We start from the raw sequence: 21,772 nt of genomic DNA, 5'->3' as shown, positions 1-21,772 counted from the left end.
GGGTAAGGACTTAGATGGGACCAGATTTCCTCAAAAAGAAGCTTTGTAAGGCACATAATGAATTGCTTCTCCCTACCTCTACCTCTACTCCATTTTTCTTCCCTCTAAGGAGTTTTTCTGAGCATTAGAAACTAATATACTTGATTTTCTTTTTCAGAGCTGTAGTGCAAGTGCCCTACAGGCAAGATTGAAAGTAGCTGCACATGAAGCTGAGGAAGACTCTGATAATATTGCAGAAGATTTCTTGGAGGGAAAAACTGATATAGATGATTTTCTCAGTAGCTTCATGGAAAAGAGAACAGTATGTAATACTCTTCAGTTGAGGACAAGTGACAGCGTAATATCAAATAACTTATGTATATTCATGAGTAAAAAAAACCTTAGCACATTACTGAGCTGGAGTTTTGAGTGCCGTGAGAGGAAACTGAAGAGCCTCTATTGAGAATGATAGCAACATCCTGCTATCACTTTAAACCTGCTTGTTGTGAGTACACAAGCAGGTAAATCACATAATGGTTCTGTTTCAGAAATGATAGTATCTGTATCGTTCTGTAGTAAAGCTAGTAAATTAGCTTAAGTCTAGTCTTAATAGATGTAATATACTCCTGAATAACCTGTTTCACAAGTTGTTTAAAAAGAGAATAACCTATATAGTGTTTTTGTTTGTTTGTTTGTTTGGCTGTGCCACACGGCTTGCAGGATCTTAGTTCACTGACCAGGGTTTGAACCCAGGCCACTACTGTGAAAGTGCCGAGTCCTAACAGCTGCACCACCAGGGAATTCCCTATACAGATTTTTAAAATTTTTTTGTTTTTAATATTACTGAGAACATTCTGGGGATAATTTCTGTTCTAGTATTTCCATTTTATATATATATATATATATATATATATATATATTTTTTTTTTTTTTTGTGGTACGCGGGCCTCACTGTTGTGGCCTCTCCTGTTGTGGAGCACAGGCTCCGGACGCGCAGGCTCAGTGGCCATGGCTCACGGGCCCAGCCGCTCCGGCATGTGGGATCCTCCCGGAACGGGGCACAAACCCGCGTCCCCTGCATCCGCAGGCAGACTCTCAACCACTGTGCCACCAGGGAAGCCCTTCATTATATTTAAAGAAAAAAATTTTAAGTCTGCTTAGCAGTATCTTGTCCTTTGATAGAGTCCTAAATATTTACCTAATTTCTCTGAAATATCACAGTTTTAAAATAACCTTTTGTTAATAAACGTTATAAAACAGGTGTGCCATATATATATATATATAATATATATATATATATATATGAACTGTTAAGGAAAGTGTGGCAGATTTTATTATCCCTGTTTTCCATGAGAAAATTTGAAGTACAGAGATATTAATGACTATGGTTATAGCATTAGTGAAGCGTCGATTTTGGGTCCATTTTTCTTCGGTACTATTTAACTGTATCTTGAAGGTTTTTTTGTTTTTGTTTTAATTGATTTATTTTTAGCTGCGTTGGGTCTTCATTGCTGTGCGGAGGCTTTCTCTAGTTGTGGCAAGTGGGGCTACTCTTTGTTGCGGAGCACGGGCTCTAGGCACGCAGGCTTCAGTAGTTGTGGGTCATGGGCTCTAGAGCTCAGGCTCAGTAGTTGTGGTTCACGGGCTTAGTTGCTCCGCGGCACGTGGGATCTTCCCGGACCAGGGCTCAAACCTGTGTCCCCTACATTGGCAGGTGGATTCTTAACCACAGTGCCACCAGGGAAGCCCCGAAGTTTTTATTTGTTAAGCTTCCTGGGTAACAACAGTAGGATTTATTTTCATATTTTTAAAACACAGATATTTGAAATTATATAATCAGAGAACTGGTATAAAGGATCAGAGCGCGTTTTACATTCTGGAAGTTTACAAAGATTATCTTCCAAACAAAATTAAAATTTTTTTCTTTTTGATTCTTAAATTCTGCTCTACCTCAGACATCGACAGTTTAAATAATGTCAACAAGTTAAAAGATTCTTACTTAGAATTCTGTCAAATTTAGCTAGTAGTAGGAAGATTACTGGAGAAGTGACTGGTATTTTAAATAATTTGTCTTCTAGATTTGCCACTGTAGAAGAGCCAAGGAAGAAAAACTTCAACAAGTGATAGCAATGCACAGCCAATTTCATGCTCCACTATAGGTAAATTGTATTCTAGAAGGTTTGAGTCTTCAGGCTATTGCATGGCTATTTTTAATGAAGTGTTCTTACTAGTGTTTGTTCAGCCAGCTTTAAGCATAATACTGTCGTTATAGCTATTGTGCTATATAACATGTAGAATACTTTATATTAAGCATAATGTTTTATGCCTAAGCATATAACCAGTAGAAATTGTTTGCATATTTTCTCAGTATGATATTGGCTTAAATGAATTTTTTTTCAGTATTTGATAGCTACTTATGTAGAGTTTAAACTGTAATTAGTTCCTTTCTCTCAGCTGGTGTGGGGAGTATACCATATTAGTTGACATATTCCTCAGTAGTCTCTTTTGTCATTTCTTCCTTTAAAATGAATTTCTGCTCTGTCTCTTTTCCATCTCACATCAGGATTATTCCAATAACTTTCTGACCAGTCCTCTGACTTTAGGGTTTCTCCTTCCTGCTCAGCACTGACAGAATGATCTTCCTAAAATACCACTCTGTGATAACATCTCTCTGCTCCAGGACCTGCAATGAACCCCTAGGGATGAGAAATGCCAAATTTCTCTCACTTATATTTTAGATCATCCATTTTAATTTTCCATTTTCCCCTTATGTTCTCTCATGTCATGTTGTTTTTTCTACCACCGTATCTTTGTTCATGCTCTCACCTGATCTCAGGACACTCTTCTGTTTTCCTCTCCATCTTGTTTTAGGAATGACCTGGTGGCAAAGACTAGCTCCCACCTCAACAACTTTAAAAGCTTGTGTTACTGGATAACGCAGGGAAACAGAGCCAAAATGCAGAAAAGTACACCTCAGTCACCTGGGAGTGAAAACACGACATGAGGCCATCAGTAACCAAAGCAGCTCCTCTTAGACCCTTCCCACGACTGCTTGTTTTTCATTTTTGCATCTCTCTTCTTTTCTGTCTCTCACTCCCATGTGCTTTCTCACTTGCTCTTCAGAGAGCTTTCTTTGCTACCCACAGGCTTGATCATATCATGACAGTCCAAACAGCCAGTGGAGACTGACAAGGGTCTCACCACAAATTCAGGGAAAGAGACTGGCCCTGCATAGACAGTGTGCATCCTGACCTCAGCAGTTTGACCTAGAGATTGGTGTCCTGTGTTCATCTGCCCGCTCTGCTGGGCTAAAGGAGTAGACTTTGAGAAGGGAGCATGGGAGGTTCCCTTAAAAGGGATCAGGCTACAGGGAGGGAAGTGACAGGCATTTCTCAACCCCCATTCAAACTCTCTGCCCCTTTTCTCAATCTAGTTCTCCTTAACATTAGTAGCAACATTGAATTGTTTTATTTTACAAATCAGACTGTCAATCCCTGAGGGTAAGGGTTGATTTTTAATATCAACTATGCATTTCTCAAGGTTGAGAAGTAAGTGGGCACTGAGTAATTGCTTACTGACATGAGCATGCTAGAATCCTTTCCCTACCTCTTTTCCCTCATAGTCAGATTATCTTCTTCTAGGTAAATCTTAATTTATCATCTTAAATTAAATCTTAGGTTTTGATTTTCTTTTCTTTTCAGATTTTCCTGAAAACATGAACTGCCAAGAGAGGAATGGGACACAAGACTAAGCACATTTATATTTATGATTTGCAAATTGGCATTTCATTACAGTGGCTGAATTCATAGATACACTATATAGATTGTATACAGAACTGAGACTGATTTTGTACAGATTAGAATGATTGCTATGATCTTTGCTTTGAGAAATTTTTCTGCACTATTTGCACTAAAAATGTTTATTTGTTGTTGATAAATCCTATCATATTTAAGTTCCACTGCTGTTCCTCTCTTACTATTGATTAAATACCTATGCATGTAATTTTAACTAGTTTCAATATTTTATAAAATTACTTCATTTAAATTTGTAATTTTAATTTGAAACTGCCTCATTGCTTTATCAAGAATGGTTTCGATTTTTTCCTCTCAACCTTTTTTGAAAAATTACCATTTCAACTGTAGAAAAACTGTTATTCTTCCTGTTTCTTTCCGTATGATAAAACTTTCAGAAATAATTTGTTTTTAAATATTCAGTGTCAGGAAACACCAAACCTGCCAATGTGCCGTCTCAAGGAAGTAACTTTTAATTCATACAATAAATCAAAAGAGTAAACCAGCGTTTTTTACTTATTGTTGTCTTATTTTTAAAATTAAAGTTGCACTTAAGAGGCAATACAGGTAAATAAATATTTTACCTAATAGAAAAAACTGTGTTTCATTTAAAATAGTCCAACATAAACTTTCATAGTAACTCTTTTTTTTTTTTTTTTTTTTTTTGGCCACACCGCGCGGCTTGCAGGATCTTAGTTCCCCAATCAGGGATTGAACCCGCATCCTCAGCAGTGAAAGCGCAGAGTCCTAACCACTGGACCACCAGGGAGTTGCCTCATGCTAACTTTGTAAATATAAGTATCTGCTGGGTTTGTGGTTAGATAAGGATATGCTAAGTTCCTCATGTTGAAGTTTAAAACGATATTTTTGTTAATAAATAGTAAATTTAAACACACAAAAGTCAGTGAATTTTTCTGACCTCTACTGTGTTAGCTTTTCATAACAGAAAAGCTTTAATAATAAATTAATATTAATTTTTAGGCAGTCTAGTTTTTAATTAATTTAATTGGATTTTCGCTTTAACTTGTACTGTGTTAAACAGTTTGCTTTTATACTACGTTACAGAATGAATATATTTTATGGGTAGCTGTGAAAGCTAATTAAGTAGAAAATCTTGAACTAGATATCTGAGGCTTGGTAGAGTATCCAGATCACAGAACAGCCTAATGACAATTTTTATTTAAACTTCATCACAGTATGATTGCCATTCCAAACACCAGCATACGGTACAGGTGTTTTCTTTTCTTTATTCTTCTTTCTATACATGTTTTAGCAATAGAACTTTAGGAAAAACAAAATTTTCTTAGACTTGAATAATACTTAATACTTAGTCTGTGTGTGTGGAAGGGCAAGTATTCACACGGACTATAAAGATATAATTTGGGTAAAGAAATTAACTTTTTTTAATCACCTGTCTTCCTGGTACTGTGCTAAGGGCATGCCATTTAATCTTCAAAATGACCAGACGAGGAAGGTATTATTATTCTGGATGTGTAGATGAGATAACTGAGGTAAGTGTTGCAAATTTGTGGCAGTCTTCTGGGTATTCAGGAACCTTTCCTTACTGTAGTGGTCACAGAAGCTTCAGCTTTCCCAGCAGTCACCACAGTGGAGGACACGGTAGTCCCAATCTTCTGCAAACAATCAGGAAGCTTTCTGAGAAACCAGGCTGAGCCCAGAACAAGAGGCCAGCAGACCACAGCCATTAATTCATTTGATCTCCTAATTTTATTAAGCCCCTACTAAGAATGAGGCGCTGTGGAAATACTATACAACGATGACTCAAACATGGTCTAGATGTTTAGGTACTTATCTACCTTTTCCTTCACCAAAAAAAAAAAAAAAAAAAAAAAGAGTCATTTTCTTATATAGTAGATCTCTTCTACATAATCACATAAGTAATTCATCTCAATGTTTTTTATTCTTTAAACTTGAACTATCCCAGTTTCATTCTGTACCAGTTAACATACCTTGGTTTCTCCTTTTAAAATTAATTTTTTAGATAACCTCCTTACAACCCAGTCATTAATAAGAGGAGTCTGATCATCATTACCTACATTTAACCGACAAATCAGGTCAGATAATAGGTCATATAAGTCATCCAGGACGGACAATAGTCTGCATTTGAATATGTATGCATTTTGGTTCTGTTACTACAATAAAAATTTTAGTGACTTTTCTTTAATCTTATGGATGTATTATTTTCTTCTTAAAATTGGCTATATTGGAGAAACAGTGCCAGAGGAAGAAAAAAAAGCCTGCCAAAGCAGATTCTGATTTTACTTTAACACATAATAGAAGACTAGATGGAAGTCACAATAGTACAGAAAAGCTGAGGAGTTATTAGATAATTCAGAGTAGGGGTTTGTCACGGGTAGAAATTTAAAGGCTAACATCTCAAAAATAGAAGAAAGTTTTCTGAATAAATGTGATACGTGCTAAACATAATGTTTCAAAGTTGGAAGATTTTCTAGGAATAATTCTAGACTAGGAAATTTATATTGAAATAGAGATTGACAGGTAAGTCTGATCATAATTCATATGTGCTTAAATTGAAGGACAGCTCAGATTCATTTTTACGGAAAGTAAACTAATCATGTGCTCTTAAAGAATAAAAACCTATGCCAGGTTTTCCCTTCTCTTCACCTTCCTTTATTCTAAAAAAGTTGCTTTGTTGACTGCTGAGTCATGATCAAAATGCTTACCTACTTCATATTATTAAATTTTCCAGAAAATCAATAATAAATCACTTGAGCGCTAAATATTACTAGTTGGGAAGTAATCTGTCTTGAGTCAGTTTTACATTGGTTTAAACCAACTGCTCTAAATAAAACAGTTCCTTGATCGATGTTTGATTTAAAATGAGAATATACTGTTAGAGATTTTAGCCTTGTTGGATTGGCCATGCTCTTTTAAGGCTCTGTCCAGCACAATAAAGTTTTAATAAGCAATAAAGGTAACCATTTTTAAATACATTTCAGTGTTAGGTTAACTTATAAGTAGTCTAAATGAACATATGCTTAAATTATGTTTTGTAAAATATTTGGTGTGGGGCTGAAAAAAAATTTTGTGTCTGATGTGGAAAACATTCACATTAAAGAACTAAATTTTAAAATATCAAAGATTTATAGTATTTGCTTTTTAAAATAAATGCATAGTTCTGTTTGCTATAGTTACTGTGTTATTTTTTTTAATTTGTTATTTATTTTTGTAGATGTATACTGCCAAATGGAAGAAATTAAAGTCTCATCCTCAACATGAGGCAAAGAAGTTTCTAGAGTTGATAATCAACTACAAGAGTGGTATGAAGTGAGTTATGTTATAAAAATGCAAAAGCTATTACAACTTATCCTAAGTATCATTAACAAGGTATTCCCTGCTACAGAAAGTTTGTACCTTTTGACCACCTTTCTCCAATTCCCCAACCCCACCTCCACCTCAGGTTAACCACAAATCTGATCTCTTTTTCTCTAACTTTGGTTTGTTCGTTTGTTTTAGATTACACATATAAGTGAAATCATACAGTATTTGTTTTTCTCTGACTTAGCATAATGCCCTCAAGGCCCATTCATTGTCGCAAAAGGCAGAATTTCCTCATTTTTTATGTCTGAATACTATTCCATGGTGTGTGTGCTTCTTTATTCATTCATCTGCTGGTGGACAGTTAGGTTGTTTCCATGTTTTGGCTATTTTAAATAATGCTGCTATGAACATGAAGGGGTACAGATTACCTTTTCGAATTAGTGTTTTCATTTACTTTGTATTCCCACAAGTAGAATTTCTGGATCATATGGTAGTTCTATTTTTAATTTTTTGAGTGTCCTCCGTACTGTTTTCCATAGTAGCTGTACCAGTTTATGATCCCATTAACAGTACACAAGAGTTCTCTTAAATTCACATTATCACCAGCATTTCGTATTGCTTGTCTTTTTGATGTTGGCCATCCTACCAGATGTGAGGTGATATCTCATTATGGTTTGGTTTTGATTTGCATTTCCCTAATGACCAGTGATGCTGAGCATCTTTTCATATACCTGTTGACCCTTTTATATATCTTCTTTGAGAAAAATGTCTACTCAAGTCTTTTACCCATGTTTTAATTGGATTTTTTTTTTTTTGCTGTAGAATTGTATGAGTTCTTTATATAGTTTGAATATTAACCCCTTGTCAGATATATGGTTTGCAAATATGTTTTTCCATTCCATAGGTTGTCTTTTCACTTTGTCGATTATTCTTTGGCTGTGCAGAAGCTTTTTAATGTGATGTAGTTCTACTTACTTATTTTTTATTTTGTTGCTTGTGCTTTAGATGTCATATCCAAAAATCACTGCCAGGACACATGCCGGTGAGCCTTTTTTCTGTTTTCTTCTAGTAGTTTCATGGTTTCAGGTTGTACATTTAGGTCTTAATCATTTTGAGTTCATTTTGGGTAGTGGTATAAGATAGTGGTCATTTCATTCTTTTACATATGACTATCCAATTTTTGCAGCACCATTTATGGAAGAGACCATCTTTTCTCCACTGAGTATTCTTGGTTCCCTTGTCAAATATTAGTTGACCATATATGCTTGGGTTCATTTCTGGGCTCATAATTTTGTTCCATTGATCTATTTGTTTTTATACCAGTACCATACTGTTTTGATTACTATAGCTTTATAGGATAGCTTGAAATCAGGAAGTGTGATGCCTCCCGCTTCATTCTCCTTTCTCAGTATTGCTTTGGTTATTCCGTGTCTTTTGTGGTCCCATATAAATTTTAGGATTGTTTTTACTACTTTAAAAAATGCCACTGGAATCTTGATGGGAATTGCACTGAATGTATAAATGGCTTTTGGTAGTATGATCATTTTAACAATATTCTTCCAATCCATGAACACAGGATGCCTTTCCATTTATTTGTGTCTTCTTTGATTTCTTTCATCAGTGTCTTGTAGTTTTCAAAGTAGAGATGTTTCACCTCCTTGGTTAGGTTTATTCCTAAGTATTTTATTGTTTTTGATGCTCTTGTAAATGGGATCATTTTACTTCTTTTTCAGATAATTTCATTGTTAGTATATAGAAATGCCATTGACTTTTTATGTTGCTTTTGTATCCTACAACTTTACTGAATTTGTTAATTAGATCTAACAGATTTTTTTCGTGGAGTCTTTAGAATTTTCTATGTATAAAAACATGTCATCTACATACAGAGACAGTTTTACTTCTTCCTTTCAAATTCTGATACCTTTTGTTTCTTTTCCTTCTACTTTGGTCTACTTTGTGGTCTACTTTGTTGAGTAGAAGTGGTCAGAGTGGGCACCCTTATCTTGTTCCTGAAATTAGTGGAAAAGCTTTCAGCCTTTCAACAGTATGATATTACCTGTGGGCTTATCCCTTTTGGCCTTTATTATGTTGAAGTATATTCCTTGTATACCTAATTTGTTGAGAGTTTTTATCATGAATGAATGTTGAACTTTGTCAAATGCTTTTTCTGCATCTAATCAGATAATTTTTTCCTTGCATGCCAGGTATAAATCCCAGTTGATCATGGTGAATGATCCTTTTAATGTGCTGCTGATTTCAATTTGCTAGTATTTTATTGCAAATTTTTACATCTCTGTTCATCAGGGATATTGGTCTGTAGTTTCCTTTTTTGGTAATGTTCTTTTCCAGCTTTGCTATCAGTGATGCTGGCTTCATAAAATGAGTTTTGGGAGTGTTCCCTCCTCTTCAATTTTTTGGGAAAGACTGGCATTAATTTTTCTTAAGATGTTTTGTGAAATTCACCAGTTGAAGCCCTCTGGTCCTGGGCTTTTCCTCTGTGAGAGATTTTTGATTACTAATTCAATCTCTTTACTATAATTGGTCTATTCAGACTTTCTGTTTTGTCCTGATTCACTCTTGATAGTATGTTTCTAAGAATTTTGCATTTCTTCTAGGGTGTCCAGTTTGTTGGCATATAGTTTTGCATAGTACCCTCTTACAATTCTTTATTTCTGTGCTATCAGTTGTGATGTCTCCTTTTTCATTTACAATTTTGTTGATTTGGGTCCTTTCTTTTTTCCTTGGTTTACCTTTTCAAAGAACCAAGTCTTAGTTTGGTTAATCTTTTCTGTTGTTTTCGTACTCTCTATTTATTTCTGCTCTAATCTTTGCTATTTCCTTCTGCTAACTTAAGGCTCAGCTCTTCTTTTTCTAGTTCCCTAAGGCGTAGTTAGGATGTTTATATGGGATCTTTCTTGCTTCTTAATGTAGGCATTTATTGCTGTGAACTTCCCTCTTAGAATTGCTTTTGATGCATCCCGTAAGTTTTGTTTTGTTGTGTTTCCATTTTTGTTCATCTCAAGATACTCTTTATATCCCCTTTAATTTCTTCTTTGATCCATTGGTTGTTCACGAGAGTTTTCATTCCGTATGTTTGTGACTTTTCCAGTTTTCCTCTTGTTATTGATTTCTAGTTTCATACCATTGTGGTCAGAGAATATACCTGGTATGATTTCAATCTTCTTGAATTTACTGGCTTGTTCTGTGGCCTAACATATGGTGTATCCTAGAAAATGTTCATGTCCACTTCAGAATGTGTATTCTGCTGTTGATGAACAGAATGTTCTGTATATGTCTGTTAGTACATTTGGTATATAGTGTGGTTCGAATTTGCTATTTCCTTATTGATTCTCTCCCTAGATGATCTACCCATTGTCTAGAGTGGGGTATTAAAGTCCCCAACTATTACTTTATTGCTTTTATTTCTCCTTTTAGCTCTGCTAGTTTTTGCTTTATGTACTTAGGTGGTCTATTTTTGGGCAAAGCATCTGTTTGAGCACTGAGGGGGAGGCGAGGGTCATTGGCTGAGATAGCCTGGTAGGACTGTTGGCTTGGTTACCCTCCCACCCAAGTGAGGCTGTAGGATGGGCTTCATGGTTGCTTGGATTCTGTGATGTTACTAGACAGTTGGGACTGGATACTATACTCAGCATTAGGTGGGGCTATGAAATTAGCTTCTCTGCCCTGGTGGTGCAGCAGGATGGGACACAAGGCCTGCACAGCTCATTGTTTGGGGACCTGAATCAGGCAGGAGTGTGCACTGAAGGTGCAGGTCACCAGTCTTGCTCTGCAGACAGGGAAAGTCACAGGCTGTGCTCTCTGTTCAACTGCCACTGTAAACGGGGCTGTTGGATTGGTTATGCAGTTTCCCATGTGTTCTGGTAAAGCTCCCTGGTCAGGCAGGCTGATGCATGTTTTCAGCAATAAGTGGGGCTACAGATGAGTTTCCCTGCTCAGGCACTGTGGGAGAAGCAGCTCGAAGGTCACTAACGCTGTTTGTTTGTGGTCTCAAGTCAACCTGTGCCCCAGGTTCCCTGGCCAAACAGGGCCACTGGCTTTGCTCTCAGGGCAGTCAGCTCTGCCCACTCACTTCTCAGCTCAAGCACTGCTGGGGTATGCAGCTTCCAGGTGTTCTCACCACCCCTCCCTATCGGGTGGGGCTCTCTGTCTTCTGCCAGCGGAGGACTGAGAAGGCCCATTTCAGGCAGCTCCCACATCTTCCTGAACAGGCTTTCTGGTCAGTAGGGGCCAGGAGCCACAGTCTACAGCAGAGGCGCCATGGCTCAGCTCTTCTGCCTGGGTGTGGGCAGACTGGACTCCAGGGCCAGCAGCACGTCCCCTCGGGAGCCCAAGCTAGGCAAACCTGCGCCTTGTCGCATTCTCTGGTCAGACTGCACCACCGACCGACCGGACTCTGTTGATGAACGGGGCTGCTGGCTGAGACAGCTGTGTGGGCTCTGCAGGCAGAAAGAACGTCGATCAAACAATACTAACCAGTCACACGGTTCCTAAGGTAACAAATGACAGAACTTACTCCACGTGGTAAACAGACATGAAAACCAAATTCTCTAGTTCTTACGTGACATCTTCTCTCATTGAAATGGTGCCCTGTGACTTTATACAGTCATACTTCAGGGATCAGGCTGGTGGCTGACCCACCCTGTCCTGGTGATGTGGCCTCTGGAGTAATAATAAAAGGTTGTTATTAAACAAGAAGTTAATATGATCCAAATTCATATTTAAGACCCAGAGAGTAAATGTTGTTTCTACTTTATTAGGTGGTACACTGGTGTTAGAGAAAAGTGTGTTGTAAGTCTTAGCGCTTTTTAAATAAGGAGCATATGAAATTCCAGGAAAAGGCAACGAAATTATTATAACGATTTAAAATATATTACCTAAGAGAACGTTAAAGTGAATAAACCTGAAAGATAAGCATAAGAGCAGTTACAGAGCTCATCAGTTACAGAAATATGTCTGTTAGCTATAACGTGTTCCATTATTAGAAATACTGATAACAGGAAGGAAGGTAACAAAATATTTTAGGAAACAAAATATGCATCTGGAGGTGAAATAAGGGGAAAGACTGAAGTGATAAGTGTGAAGAGGTCAGGGCACTTTCTGACCAGCTGCAGGCTATCAAGGAAGATTTGCATTGATAACCTCAGGTGATGGTAGAGGTCATTGCTCTGTGGTGAATGAAACTTCTTCCGCAGTCTAGAATGATTTTCAAAATGGGGAATCATTTTCCTTATACTTGTTTGATAAAAGAAATGGCTACTTCCTGTTATTCAACACCTGAAGGAACTAAAAGTTGGGCTTTTTTCTTTTCACTGCTACATTTTATAATTCTCAAGGACCTGTATCATTTGTTGGGCTACTTTGTCATTTGAAATTGCACTGTTCCCTTATTTCTGGAACGTGTTTCTGTGTGTCCCCCCACGGGGGACCTTCAGGCCGTGAGAAACACGGCCTCGTCTGAATCCCGGTCCTTGCCGCTGTCCTCACTTGGCACACACTCCCCGCCGCTGGGGGAGCGGCAGCTCAGATCCTCCACCCCAGATTCTTGGTCACTGTTGGCTGACAGATCTGGGTCTGAGCTTTTCAAATTGTCTTGGGTTAGAATCAAAGCAGAATCTTCATCGCCCTGTGAAGGGCTCCTGGATGGAAATGATTTCATATTCCCGCTGTAATCCTGGGGAGTGTTGGCTGTGCTGTTGTCTGAGGTAGAAAACCCTGAGTGTCTGCTGGGTTCACTTTGCTTACTCTTCACTTGAGTGCGATTTAACTGGACTTTCTGAATCTTTTCCAGCCTCTAAAAAGAAACAACAATTTCAGGGAACGATCATAAATCATGTATCTTTTTTGTATATGCATGCCTAAAGGTATTCATTACCTTCCAGCTGGGTATAATGTTAAGAACATGGGATTTAGACGGACTTGGGTTGAAAACTAGACTTCATGACTTTGGACAAAATAATTAGATTCTGTGAGGCTTGCTTTCTTCATCTCTAATGTAAGGATGGCACTGCCTTAGCACAGGTTTTCTATAAAATGCAGAAAACGTAGCATAGGTAGAGCACCTGGCATCCTTCTTTCTGTATCTATCTGGTTTTACATAATGATTTTCATCCTGTGAACTCAAAATACGTTTTTTTAAAATTAGGAGTGAGGTGTTCATTATCTAATTTTTTTAATTAAGATATAAGTAGCTCACCCTCTTAAAGTGTACGGTTCAGTGGTTTTTAGTATATTCACAAGGGTACACAACCATTCACTACCATCTAGTTCCCTAATATTTTCATCATCCCCGAAGCAAACCAAGGAAGCGAGCCAAGCCAGATGTCTGAAACGTATCAAGTGCCTATAGGTAAGTGCTCACCTTTGGGGGCTGTGTTTCCTGTTACCCACCAGCTAAAAATGTGAAATGGCTCTGTTGCTACATTTCACACATCCTGAGTCATGAGAGGCTTTCCCAGAGCAGTGATCGTCACAAAATACGGTTAACAAGAGCAAGTGTGTCTTACTTCTTCTAGGGCCTCGAGTTCTTCCTCCAGCTGCTGGGTTTCCTCCTTCACAGCCATAAGGTAATCTGTGACCGACTGTCGGGGCTGCAGTCCCTTTTCAAAGCGGTTATACATTCCACTCCAAAATCTAGAGAGGACAGCAGCGCTTCATGAAACACCAGGTCACAATCTGTATATCCACATCCTCGAGTCTTCTAAGGAATCTTTCAACCCCCAGTCCCACCGTCCTAATAATAACCAAATGCAAAGCACAGGCTCAAAAAAGCCACTTTACTAAGGCGATAACTTCATGTTGACGTTTTCATTTTCTTGAATCAGTAGACTTCTTTCAGGGAGAATAAATTCATGAAGTCTACTTGTACAGATGGTACTGAATTAGTAGGCACATAACATATTTTTCTAAAACAGACTGAAGGTAGTACATGTTACCATTTTCTTTCTTTTTTGGGCTTAAGAAAATGGCTCTTAGTTTGGAAGTCAACTTGAAAATGAGTGTTTGTATTAACATGCAGAATCTTTCAGCCACAAAGGGAGTCTTTTAAATTTGAGGGTTTTCGCTTGTTTTTATCACAACCACCAAAAATTTACATTTGCAATAAATCCTCCCTTTTTTATCCTACACAGTAAAGCATACTGAAATGCAAATGAGAATACAGGTGCACTTTGCTTTACTGTGCTTTGTGGAGATGGCGTTCTTTTACAAATTGGAGGTTGTGGCAACCTTGTGCCAAGCAAGTCTATCAGCACAATTTCTCTAACAGCATTTGCTCATTTTGTGTCTCTGTGTCACATCTGGGTAATTCTCAGAATATTTCAAGACTTTTCAGTATTGTTTTCTTTACTATGGTGGTCAGTGATCTTTGATGTTACTACTACTCACTGAAGGCTCAGATGATGGTTAGCATTTTTTAGCAATAAAGTGTTTTTAAATTAAGGTATATAACATGGTTACATTGTTTTTTAGACGTAATGCTGTTGCACACTTAATAGACTACCGTATAGTGTAAACATAACTTTTATATGCACTGGGAAACTAAAAAACTGATGTGACTCGTTATTGTGGTATTCACTCTCTCGCAGTGGTCAGGAACCAAAGCCACAGTATTCCTGAAGGTAAGCTGTGTCATGATCACTACCTAAACCTGTGATTCCACATTTAACTTCTAAGGTCCTCTCTCCCTCCCTCCCTCCCTCCTTCACTTTTAAATAGACTGGAACTTACATTTTTAGGATATCATTACTACAAAACATTGACTTCTAAAGAGAATTCCCCATTTAGGGGGGAAAAGAGAGAGAAGAGGAGACACTGGCAAAAATGCCAGATGAGATATTTAAGCATCTTCCTTCAGTGTGTTTGCATCCAAAAAAGCCTTGAAGCTCATACACTTCAACTTCCAAATGGTAAAAAGTGCCAGAATCTAAGTTCATAGCCATACTTGTTAAGGTCCTAGAGGTTTACATACTTGTACATGAAGTTGCACGGCGTCGTGGGGAGATGGAGGGTTCCCTGGGTCTGACTGGGATCATCTCTAAATAGAGGGTTCAGGTAGTCACCCCGATTCTTCCACAGGTGAGCCCATAAAGAGTATGTTCTTTCTTGAATTCTGTTAAAAAGAAAATAAGCCTGAATATAGCTTATCTTCATTCTTACAAATAGTAGACATGTAATATTAAAGCTGGAAAGGGATCAAAAACTGTTATCTGAACATCAGGTGTCCCTGTTCTCTAGCAGGGAAATTTGCAACCTGTGTCTTCATGGTACAGCAGGAGAGCTCTGTAACAGTCTCGACTCCTCTGCTATCTGTACTGGCCTCAGCAAGATGCTTGATGCCTCTGAGTGTAAAATAAAACCACAAGAAATTTTTTGGAATTTTTCCCCAAATAGTCGTTGGGTTTTTATTATTTGCCAGGTACTATTTAAATGCTGCACATATTTTCTCTCATTTAATCCTCACTGAATTCCTATGACATTTGTCCCTTTTGCTAATCTGGCCCAACTAATCACAAAACTACCTAGGAAAACAGGTGAGCTTAAAGGATGTACTCTGCTACTTTTAAATCATTACGATTTATTGGAATTAAAGTTCCTTAGAGAAAACAAACTAGTACCTACTGGAAAAAGTCATTTTCTTTCCATTCAGGCTCTATAGACTAGTAGAGTCTTATTTGAACTGATCATTTCCAAAATTAAATCCGATATTATATATATCACACTTAAAGTCATTTTATAAAAATTTCAAAAATGTTCTTTGATTTGCAGCTCTTAAGTCACTTTGTGTTAAGTTTTTGACTTTATAAAACGTCCACATTCATCTACTTTTTCCCTCTCAATAAAAAGCAATCCAGTTTTAATTTGAATAAGAGAGTGACCTGAGTTTCTAATTTACTTTCCCAGTTGTTATACAGTAGTCAACCTTTATCCATGAGATATATGTTCCAAGACCCCCAGTGGATGCCTGAAACTGTGGACAGTACTGAACCCTGTGTATACTGTGTTTTCCTATACATACACACCTATGATACAGTTTCATTTATAAATTAGGCATAATAAGAACATCCAAAATGCCAGCATCACTACTCTTGAACTTTGGGGCCATTATTAAGTAAGATAGGGGTTACTCGAACACAAGCAATGTGTTAACCTCGACAGTCAATCAGATAACCGAGACAGCTAAGTAAGTAACAGGCGGTCCCAGGCAGGATGGAGAGGGGCAGCACAAGATTTCGTTGTGCTACTCAGAATGGCTCACAATTTAAAACTTATGAATCGTTTTTTTCTGGAATTTTCCATTTAATATTTTCAGACCACAGTTGACCTTGGATAACTGAAATTATGGAAATCGAAACCATGGATAAGGGGGACTACTGTACTTGCAATTCTTATGACAGTATATCTGCCAAAGATGTCTCTTTCCTTTTAAATGCAAAAATTGCTTTCTCTGACTCCAAGAAGCTTCCTTTCCATTATCAGTACGTGAAGTCTACCTACCTGTCTGTGGACGCTAGGCAGGAACTGGGCAAAATGGACTTGTACCTGTCTTTGTCAGCTGATGGCATTAAACTGTTAAAGTGACGTCAGGAAAAAGAAAATAACTTTACTCTGTCAGTATAGATGTGTGGGTAAAACAGTCTTCAAAACTGTGGAAGGCCATCTGAAATTCTCAGTCACAAACTCTTTCGATAAAAATTAAACACTGAAACACTTACTTGAGTTCTTGTCTCTCCTTCTGGCTGTTACATAGGAAGTTTCCAAACTGGCAGGAATAGATGTGGTGTTGAATATGAATCAAAAACCTCTCATTAAACTCAAAGGCACAGGGAAATTGTTCCATTAACTGCCAGACGCACTCAATGAACTGGTCAATAACTGGAGAGATTTCTTTGGGATCACCATCTAGGTTGCCATATCTGTAAAACAAAGTATGAGAGACGTTACGGCAAGGTTTTTGGGGGTTTCTTTTTTTGTTTTTTTTAACTCGAAAGCTATAAATGCAAAAACAATCATAGAAGCAACCCTAGTTCCTAAACATCTTATCTTATAAACCTGGAATGCAGAAGAAGTGGAAAAACATAACTTTTTAAATTCTAATGTCAAAAGAAACTTTGTAGTGAAGGTCTGGGCAGAGAAGGGACATGTTGACGTTATAATTACAAAAGAAAAGTGTTAGTGCATTCAAGGAGTCTTTCTATGGAGAGAGCAACCTTTCATTCAAGCGTGCGAAGTACATCAGAACTTCTGAAATAAATCTTCCACTTTAATTAGTGACTGGGGGGAGAATGGGAAGAAACGCCTAAGCAACTTCAGAGTTTTTCGTTTTTGCATGGTTTTGTTGGGAAGAAAAGAGGAAGAGAGACAGCTTTAAAAAAACGGGTTCCCCAAGTTTCTAGGGATATTTCCATTTCTAGACCAGTGTTAAAACTTGTCAATTTATTTCCACGTGACCAGATTCCCATATACCTTTATATCTCTCGTATCACTGTTCTCAAGAGTACATCAGGAATCTCCTCCCTCATGTTTGTATTGATTTTTAAACGAAGACTGCCTCGTCCTTTACACTATTATGTGAATTTCAGAAAGAATCCAAAAGGGTGATTTGGGTACCATCAAATACAGAATAACAATATAGAACCTCATCTTCTCAGACATGGATAATCAGCTTGAGGAGTAGGAATGAGCAAGGATCGGTTTAGTAGTTTTTTCCAGGGTGGAAACATTAGAAACTGCCTGGAAACCTCTCAAAAGGTTTAGTCCCACTCACCTTTGGTCGCTTTAAAAAGGGGTTGCCCAGTATGTTCTTTCCTCACAAGACACACATTAGCCATTTCTATATTCTTACTGCCACAGATCCTCTACCTCAGAGATCCTAAGTGCCTATCAGACAGTCGGTGGAACCCCCAAAATTGAAAATAACAGTTGATCGTAAGGTTACTTAATTGTTTGGGGGCTTTAATTTTCTCATTTGTAAAATCGAATCACTGCTTTCCGGGAAATATAATTAATTATAAAAATAGAATTCCAGAAAACCACATAATAAATGCTCAACTAATGCTAAATGCAAAAACTTACAAAAATAAATATGGGCAGCTCCATAAATTGAGAATTTATTTTAGGAAAACATTCAAACAATCAAAAATGTATATCAAAATCTCTAAATTATTATCAGCATACTGCCTAAATTTAAATTTTACCTCTAAAAGACGAGACCATACCAGCTACAACACGTAACATTCAGGGATCAGAGACACCAGAACACCAGTCAGACATTACCATCCACACTAACCAAATAAGGCCAGTAGCTTCTGTTTATTTAAAGCCCAGTAGATGGGCTAGTGGGCAAGGAGCTGGGCTATTCACATATACAGTTTCAAAAGCCTTGCTATAACCCCGTGGATTAGGGAGGGTCTCCCCTTTAAATAGACGGGAGGCGAATGCTCAGAGAGGACAGATGCCCAAGGCCACACAGTAAATGCCACAGCCTGGATTTAAGGCTGGATCTGTTGTGCTCAAAGCCTGGGCCGCTGTCCTACATTAGCTCTCCAGAGACGCCTGGGACACAAATGCCGCAGGATAAGCCCAATTTAACTCCCCTTGTGGAAGATCAAAGAAAAACTGTTCCACAGGCATTTCACAACGTGCAGCTTAAAATGAATATCTGCACTTCAAAAATGTAATAATTTAGTAAATCAAATGTGTGTGGAAGGAAGGGAGAGTCCATCCTTTCTAGGTCGATTAATGAACAAGCTTCTGTCTCTTCTGGAAGAACTTAATATTAGTTAGTTCTGCTCAGTAAATACCAACCGCTCTCGAGTTAGAACTTTTTTATCTGTGATACACATATTCAACAAAATTTTAACTTCCTGAATAAGGTACACAAGGAAACTCTGCAAACAAGGGTATTTTCCCCCACTCAATTGAGAACTTCAGAAACAGATTATCTGTTTTATCCTAAACATTCACTACAACAGATTTTAAAATATTTCTTACCTGTGATTAAACTTATGACCAAAGGAAATCCAGTCCTTTTCAATTAATACCTACACAAGATAGAATATAAATATCATGGAGAGAAGCAAATGAAGGAAAATAAGAGACCAGCACCAATAATTCTGAAGGATTCTGAATTCAGAGGTTCTTGGAGCGGAAGTCACCCTCCTCCGTAACCTGCACATGAACACTCACTCACTGTCCACCCCTATACAGATGCATGTCAGAGGGCAAAGTTGAAAGCCTTCCATAGGAAAAACAAGAGTGGACATATGAAGATGTAATGCCACCACCCACAGAGTGCTTTCAGTGAGCACTGTTCATATTGCTCCATGTATGATCTCATTTCATTGTGGGGTAGGTATCATCACTCTCATTTTAGAGAGGGGGAAACTGAAAGAGAGGTTAAATACTCACCAAAGATCACGCTACTGGCAAGTGGTGGATGCCACCTCATAACCGAGCTCCAGAAACCACCACAGCCCATCTAGCCCAACTCTCAACCAACAGGCAATGCTGCTTGTCAATATAATAGCAAATACTAACCGTTTTACAAGAAACAATTAGGGATGTTTTCCAGTGATCTTCAGTATACTTTAGAAGAATTCTAGAATGATGAGGGCCTGGAACATATTAGAAGTTTCAGCCCTGCTTTGGAGTTAGGGGTAACATGAGTTTATACTCTCAAACTGTCTGGATTAAAAAAACAAAAAACTTTTTAATCAAATACTATAGGATAGTACCATCAATATCACCAATGCTCTAAAACAGCCAGAGCTTTTCCGTTAAAAAAAGTAAGGATTGGTTGAAGTTTGGCCTTGACAAACTGCCCGGTGGTGTGTGACTCAGCCTCCCCACTCTCCAGACATAAATGAAGGACTCCAGCCCCTAACCTCAGTCCAGGGGAGGGGTCTGAAGCAGGAATGTCACCCTGAAGTCTCAGTGCTGTCACAGGCGATAGGAAGTTCTCTGACGCATTCAAAACAAAAGGAAAGAAAAAGCCCAAGAGTGGAAACCTGCCACTTCTCTCTTGTCCCCAGAGTGTCAGCTGATAATACTCGATAAAGGATCCCAAGCATGGATTCAGGATCCTCTGAAGCACTTTCTACCAAATCATGGTTCAAGAGGCAGGAACCAGTAATCTCCCAGCCGCTACGAAGTCCCTGCAGTCACTTTAAGATTTTGGTTCTGGCTTAGCCAAAGCTTCACCCTTCCAGGCAACTAACACAAATATTCTGCAGTTGGAAGCAACATGTCAAGCTTTGATGCACATCTAAAAGGTGCAAAGTCTAGGAGAGGATGTACCCAGAATTGCAGTAAGGAATGCAAAAACATTGTAAAGTTTTCAATATTCTCTGGATATCCAGAGTTGTGAAGGACAATTTAAAATATAAAAGCAGTAAGTGAAATCACTTTTTCCTATAGAAAGGTTTTTCTCCAAATATTTTTTCTGGAAAGTGTTTTCTGTTTTATAGTCATGTTACCTCAAACTTGAAAATATATATCAAACTTGAAATATATTTATACAAATGAGGTATAAAACTATTTTACAAACTGCTAAGTAGATATTTTATATTTATAATAGCATTGATTTGAATTGGTTCCAAAATCCCAGAAATTCACCTTCTTATTCCGAGCCTATTTCACCTTTTCCCCTTTAATTAATCATGCTGATCTACTAAGAGAAAAATAATGTTGAGGAGGAGGGGGAAAAGTTGCCAATAGTTGTCAGAAGAGAGGTCCATTCTGTCCAGGCACTGCGTGCGTTGGACAGTGGCCAAGCGGCCACACTCACCATGAAGCCCTTCAGAGTCCGGTAGTGAGGGTCCAGCAGGAGGCTGGCCACCGAGCACACCTGAGCAGTCCTGTCCCAGCCATCAGAACAATGAACAAGCACACTTGCCCCTTCCTCTGAAACTGCCTGAAAAACAGGATGGGCAAAGGATGGCTATCAACAGGAAACATCATCAGAATTAGCTTTGGCTTTGTACTCGCAGAAAGAATCAAAAAAAGATTTACAGGCGAAAAATCAATACCAAAACCTGTTCCTTCATTTATTGAGTGTTCACGCCCCCGTGTAGTTAGGGCGGAGCCAAGGAGAGGTTTGGTGCCGGTAACTGAAGCGTCACTTCCCTTCCCTTATGTCCAGGAGCCACGAGCCCGGCTTCTGTACCATATACAAGCAGGCTTCCTGTATGAACGTCTCCTAGCCCACCTTCAACCCTCTTCCTCCCTGCCGGGTTTCCACCTTAAGCCTTTCCAAATGAAATTCTGGAGCTGCTGCTGGCTGCAATCATTTTCAAAAAGGAAAAGGCAAAAATCATAAATTGTAAAACTATGAAATTAGAGATAAAAGGATAAGAGCCAAGTGAAAGTGCCCAGCACTGAATAAATATTTGTTAAATAAATGAATTATCTAATAAAGGGAGGCATACCATGTCATCAGAAAAGATATGGTTGTCTTTAGGTATAAATCTGAGGGGAATTTATTTTTAAAAAAAAACGCACTGAACAACAAAATAGACAATGCATTCAAAAGCAGCTTATGTGAAAGTTGCAGCAAAATCTTCCCCTGGCAGAACAGAATCTACCTGCCAGGTTCAGGAACATGACTTGCTTCTGCCATCACTGAAAAGGGGGAGCTGTTTGCTAAGATGGAAGCTTCAGGCCTCGGTCACTCAGGTGACTCA

The 21,772-nt window shown here is 38.2% G+C and overlaps 2 protein-coding genes across 4 annotated transcripts in view; one reads left to right on the top strand and one right to left on the bottom strand.

Moving 5' to 3' along the window:
- Positions 1–3,935, top strand: part of VPS37A (VPS37A subunit of ESCRT-I) — a 38,472-nt gene extending 34,537 nt beyond the window's left edge. For both annotated transcript variants that reach the window (XM_030831888.2, XM_060291399.2), the window contains exons 10-12: positions 158–301; positions 2,058–2,138; positions 3,681–3,935. In XM_030831888.2, the coding sequence (XP_030687748.1) occupies positions 158–301; positions 2,058–2,138 (225 nt within the window). In that variant the 3' untranslated portion in view covers positions 3,681–3,935. The remainder of the gene's footprint in view (positions 1–157; positions 302–2,057; positions 2,139–3,680) is intronic.
- Positions 3,936–11,831: 7,896 nt separating this feature from the next.
- Positions 11,832–21,772, bottom strand: part of MTMR7 (myotubularin related protein 7) — a 95,012-nt gene continuing 85,071 nt past the window's right edge. For both annotated transcript variants that reach the window (XM_060291397.1, XM_060291398.1), the window contains 6 exons: positions 20,878–21,003; positions 19,083–19,132; positions 16,805–17,005; positions 15,061–15,201; positions 13,598–13,724; positions 11,832–12,885 (listed from right to left, as the gene is read on the bottom strand). In XM_060291397.1, the coding sequence (XP_060147380.1) occupies positions 12,523–12,885; positions 13,598–13,724; positions 15,061–15,201; positions 16,805–17,005; positions 19,083–19,132; positions 20,878–21,003 (1,008 nt within the window). In that variant the 3' untranslated portion in view covers positions 11,832–12,522. The remainder of the gene's footprint in view (positions 12,886–13,597; positions 13,725–15,060; positions 15,202–16,804; positions 17,006–19,082; positions 19,133–20,877; positions 21,004–21,772) is intronic.

Source organism: Globicephala melas, chromosome 21 (genome assembly GCF_963455315.2).
Source record: "Globicephala melas chromosome 21, mGloMel1.2, whole genome shotgun sequence".
NCBI lineage: Eukaryota > Metazoa > Chordata > Mammalia > Artiodactyla > Delphinidae > Globicephala > Globicephala melas.
Note: the sequence above shows the minus strand (reverse complement) of the source record. Positions and strands in the feature narration are given on the sequence as shown.